We start from the raw sequence: 5467 nt of genomic DNA, 5'->3' as shown, positions 1-5467 counted from the left end.
GACTGGAGCCTGGTGTTGCCATCCGGTTTCACCAGTCCTCAGTCAAATCATCCAACCCATGCTAGCATGGAAAGCGGACGTTAAACGATGATGATGATGATGATGATACACACATACGCACCCATACATATTCACAAATACACTCATATATGAATATATATAAAAAGTTGCATAAATATATTTGTGCACAAAAATATACATACATCCAATTAAGCATACATACATGCATATTTATATATTTTTTATATAAATAATAGCAATATAAATAAAAATTAAAATTAAAATAAAAATACATATATGTACACAAAAATCTATACAAACACATCTAGTTTCATACAAAAACATGAATATATATACACACACTGTCCCACAGATACACATGTACATATAAACACTTATACACGTACCATTATACATACATATATATTTTATGTATTTGTTGTTACATGAATTTATATAGATACTCATACGCCATTAAATATACTCCCAAGTACGTATGAATAACTGTTGATGTGTGGAAATTATTAATAAAGTAGAGGGATATTTATCTGAAGGTAATTCATATATAAGTGAATGAGATGTTACATGAATGAAAATTAATTAATGAATTAAAGAATAATAAAGTTAATGGGTTGTCCATTAATTCACATGAAATGATTACTTTATAATTATATGTTAGAAAAATTGGGCTGAATTAGGGGTTGAAAGAGTAAAACTTGCTTAAGAAGACAAAATCAAAATTATAAATAAGGTTTACTAAGGTAATTCCGTAACATATTTGTTAGTGTAAAAGTTTTATCGAGATTTGAAAATCACAATATATTATGCTGACCAGTAAATTTTTCGTCAAATAATGAGATATTAAAATGATTGGGATATGTTTTGTTACGAGAATAAATATTTAAACTATGTATGATAAAAAATTGAAGATGTTTCTAGAAACGTTGAAATGATGAATTATGATCGTAGATTTAGAAGACTCTCATTAAAAAAGCCAGGAACATAAATAACTCTTATTATTGCTAAGCAAATTGGTGAATAAATTGGAAGTCGTAAATTAATGATATTGATATTGAGGTATAATTAAGTATGGAAAAGAAGAAGTAAGGTTAATAAAGCATTGCATAATATGTAATTATTATGGGTGAATTTTACTATGAAATAAACCAAAAAATAATGTGCTTTTTTATGTTCAAAGATTTTATGTGTCCTAATTTAGGTTAATAAATAAAGAATGTTTAGATAAATTATGTCAATCGTAATCAATTTTTATCTTCTAACATATGAGGGAGTTAATGATATGTTTTACTAGAACTATTTGAGGAACTCGTGTATTACGGGTTAATGTGATAGCGTTTTGTAAAAAAGTGAATGTTATTTAAATGCTGAAAATACATGTTGCTGCCAATGTTTACATCTGTAAGAGTTTTCAATGAACGTGTTTACCAGTTTATTCTTTGAAAATAAAATAAAGTACATTTCGTTATTACATAATGAGCAGAATTTTCCACCCTTTTCATATGGCCTAGAAATAGAAAGAATTAGCCAGTCTAGTTTAAATTTAAACTAGACTGGCTAATTCTTTCTAATTCTTTTGTAAGCCTAGTAATCTATCAGTCTCTTTTGCCAAACCACTAAGTTACGGGCACATAAACACATACATTATTTTATATTTTTGTAAATATATATATATAAATCAAGCCTATGTGTGTTTATCTGTATTACTACCTCCATATCAGTTTGATTTGAATTTCTCTTAGAGTCATTCCTGACACTGTGGGCCTTGGCCTGGATAAAGAAGTCAAAGTTTAAGTTCAAATTCATTCAAACACTACTGAGTGGTTTATATACTGAGCTTATCTAGCTCTTACCTATTGAGCATATACACACACATATATAGTCATATATATCACTTAAAGTGGACGGAGCCTGCAGAAGAGGGAGACCCAGGAAGGCATAGAATAAAGTATTGAAGGTCAATCTCAAAACACTGAACCTTATGAAGGAGATGACAGAAGGTGAAGATATGTGGTGCATTGCTGTACTCAAGAAGACCTGCCTACCACAACAGAATTGAGATCCTAAAAACAAATGGCCATATAAAAAGCATTGGTGTGGGTGCTGGTGCCACGTGAAAAGCACTGGTGATGGTGCCACATAAAAAGCACCCAGTACATTTTGTAAAGTGGCTGGCATTAGGAATGGCATTCAGGTATAGAGACCAAGCCAAAACAGACTGTGGAACTTGATGTGGTCCTTGGGCCTTGCCGGTTCCTGTCAAGCTATCCAACCCATACCAGCATGGAAAACAGACATATGATGATGGCGATGATATATACGTATAGTGACCGAGACCTTTGGCAATGAGTTGTACTTGAAAGGACCCATCAAGCTAAGAGCATCCCGTGCTAATGGCATGTAAAGGACACATTTCGAGCATTGGGCCTCATGGGGGCAAAGTGTCTGAGTTCCTTTTGAGCGTTAGGTCACGCAGAGGCAAAGTGGCTGAGTTTCTTTCGAGTGTTGGGCCTCATGGAGGCAATGACTGAGACCTTTGGCATTATGTAGTGCTTGAGAAGCCCTATCAAGCTGAGCAAAATCACAGTGGTGGCAGATACCGGTATCATGTAAAAGCACCATGGTGTTATGCAAATGGCACCTGTGCTGGTGGCAAGTAAAAGCACCCATTACACTCTCAGAGTGGTTGGCATTAGGAAGGGCATCCAGCCATAGAAAACCATGCCAAATCAGACTGGAGTCTAGAGCAGCCTTCCAGCGTGCCAGCCCGGTCAAACCGTCCAACCCATGCCAGCATGGACAATGGACATTAAATGATGATATACAAGCTTCCACACACTTTCCATCTACTATCTATTTACAAGACATTTGGTCAGCTTGGAGTTACAGTTGAACACACTTGCTCAAGGTGCCATACAGTGGGACTGAACACAAAATCATGTGGTTGCAAGGCAAGCTTCTTAACCACATAGCCACACCTGTAACAAACTAACCCATTACAAAAATATCAATGGTTTCACAGGATATACAGGCTTGATTTAAGCAATAAAATACATGTTCTCATAAAATTACTTGTACATTTGATACCATGCTTTTGTTCCAATTATTTAATGTTGCCACTAACTTTTAAAAGCCTTGCTAATTCAAGTGCCATGATTGTAGCTAGGTGCAAGGGGCTTGATTTTTCATATTTGTAAAAGCTATTACAAAAAGTAATAATCTCAGAAAAGTGACTTTAGTTCTCCCTTCTTGTATATAATGGAAGCGCAATGGCCCAGTGGTTAGGGCAGCGGACTTACGGTCATAGGATTGCAGTTTCAATTCCCAGACCGGGCATTGTGTGTGTTTATTGAGCGAAAACACCTAAAGCTCCACGAGGCTCCGGCAGGGGATGGTGGCGAACCCTGCTGTACTCGTTCACCACAACTTTCTCTCACTCTTTCTCTCAGCCTTGTCACACTGTGTCATGCTGAATATCCTCGAGAACTACGTTAAGGGTACACGTGTCTGTGGAGTGCTCAGCCACTTGCACGTTAATTTCACGAGCAGGCTGTTCCGTTGATCGGATCAACTGGAACCCTCGACGTCATAAGCAACGGAGTGCTTGTATATAATGCAAGTGCACTAACTTAACTCATTTCTTTAATATGTCACAGGGGTTCCTCAAATTTCTCCCATAATGTCTCACTTACGTACTGCATGATTATATGCAATTACTAAACCAACTTCCTCAAATGCCCTTGCAAAGTTAGGTATACCACATAAGCATTTAAATGACTATTTCAAGAAATATATGCAAAAAGTTCCCAAACTGAACGAAGGAAACAATAATTTGTTGACAAATGGCATTTCTAACAAGAAAGAAAATAAAAAGTTAGATACTTACTTGCTCATTTTCTTTAGACTTTCCAGTAGATTCTTCAAGTGAATTCATATAGCCACGGTGGATATTTGTGTAATCTGGTAATATATAATCTCGTCCAATGGAATTATCCTTTCTGTTTAATCTGCATAGTATAGATTATGAAGAACATAATCCTTAAATAGCAAAGGGAGATATTTAGTAAAAATCATCATTATTCATCATCACTTTGATATCTAATTTTCCATACTTGCATGGATCAGATAGGATTTGTTGAGGAACATTTTTCTATTGCCCAGATACTCTTTTGGTTACCAACCCTCATGTGTTTCTAAGCAAAGTGATATTTCCAAATGGACAAAAATGTTTCCATAGAAAATTGGTTTACAACTATCATGTGATGTCCAGACAAGGAGACACACACACACACAGAGGCACAGCTGCCCTTTAAATATACATATTATTTTTAAACAAAAAAGTTGTTGACAGCGACTTTGACATTTTGGCCAGTCTGCCAGTCCAACAATGGTTTAGCTGGCTGAAACTTCGAAGTCATTATCAACAACATTCTTGTTTAAGAATGATAAATTTGTACTCTACAAAAGTCTAGAGTAATTCATTAAATTAATGTAAAATTGTTATTATCATAACTGAACATAAAAACAAACATTAATATATATATAAGTGTGTGTGTGTGTGTGTAAATCTTACAAAATTGAAAACTATTGTTTACTTAGGAGAATCCATAAATCTAAGCAAATATTAACATTCACCTTGCTGTTTCCATATCTTTGCTGAAGTCTTGAGATACAAAACAAACATCTTCTTTAAGCTGGTTGATAACATATGTCTCATCCATAACCATCAGTTGCCTAGCAACAAAAAAACAAAGACAAATTTAATCAGCAGTCAAAAAAATTTAAAACAGAGTACAATACCTTGCATTTCATTTTAATGCAAGCAGACTGAAGTGTTCAAAAAGTGTCAGAAAAATACCATTTATTTCAACAGGAATACAACACTAACTAAAAGAACTACCAACAAATTTAGACAGGCAGTTTGTTAAAAAAAAAATCATTAAAACTTTATGGACATCCAAAAAAACGATATATTTATAAACATGCTTACCGATAAGATATTATTTCTTTCAAATGATTTGTCAATATTTTCCCACCAACATTAATCCTAAAAAAATAAAGAATTAAAAAAATGAAAAAAAAAAAACAACAGAAAATGATGAAAAAATGAGAACAGAAAGGATGTAAAACTAATAAATTCATATTTTCAGTGTGCTTATCACAAAGCTTTCACACCATTTCCTGTACTACCACAGTTTTTAAATGGTTCCAACTCACTGGCCATGGCTGGCTCTAAATAACTGAACATGACTATAAATATCTTCAGTCTTTTTAACATCTAATTTTTATTCCAAGTGCCAAGTGCAAGCATGGCTGTGTGGCTAAGAAGTTTGCTTCCTGACAACATGGTGTTAGGTTCAAACTTCAACAATAACCCTGAGCCAACCAAAGCCTTGTGAGTGGATTTGGAAGGAGATGAAATAAGCCCTTCTTCATCGTCGTTGTAATC

General features: G+C 34.4%; 1 protein-coding gene across 1 annotated transcript in view; it reads right to left on the bottom strand.

The window, feature by feature from the left end:
• The window catches only part of LOC106877939 (actin-related protein 6), a 42705-nt gene that overhangs the window by 24628 nt on the left and 12610 nt on the right, over nt 1-5467 (bottom strand). Inside the window, exons 6-8 of the mRNA XM_014927017.2 lie at nt 5009-5065; nt 4654-4752; nt 3905-4025 (exon numbers count right to left, since the gene is read on the bottom strand). Coding sequence (XP_014782503.1) covers nt 3905-4025; nt 4654-4752; nt 5009-5065 — 277 coding nt within the window. The remainder of the gene's footprint in view (nt 1-3904; nt 4026-4653; nt 4753-5008; nt 5066-5467) is intronic.

Source organism: Octopus bimaculoides, chromosome 2 (genome assembly GCF_001194135.2).
Source record: "Octopus bimaculoides isolate UCB-OBI-ISO-001 chromosome 2, ASM119413v2, whole genome shotgun sequence".
NCBI lineage: Eukaryota > Metazoa > Mollusca > Cephalopoda > Octopoda > Octopodidae > Octopus > Octopus bimaculoides.
This window is presented reverse-complemented; position numbering and strand designations above follow the sequence as displayed.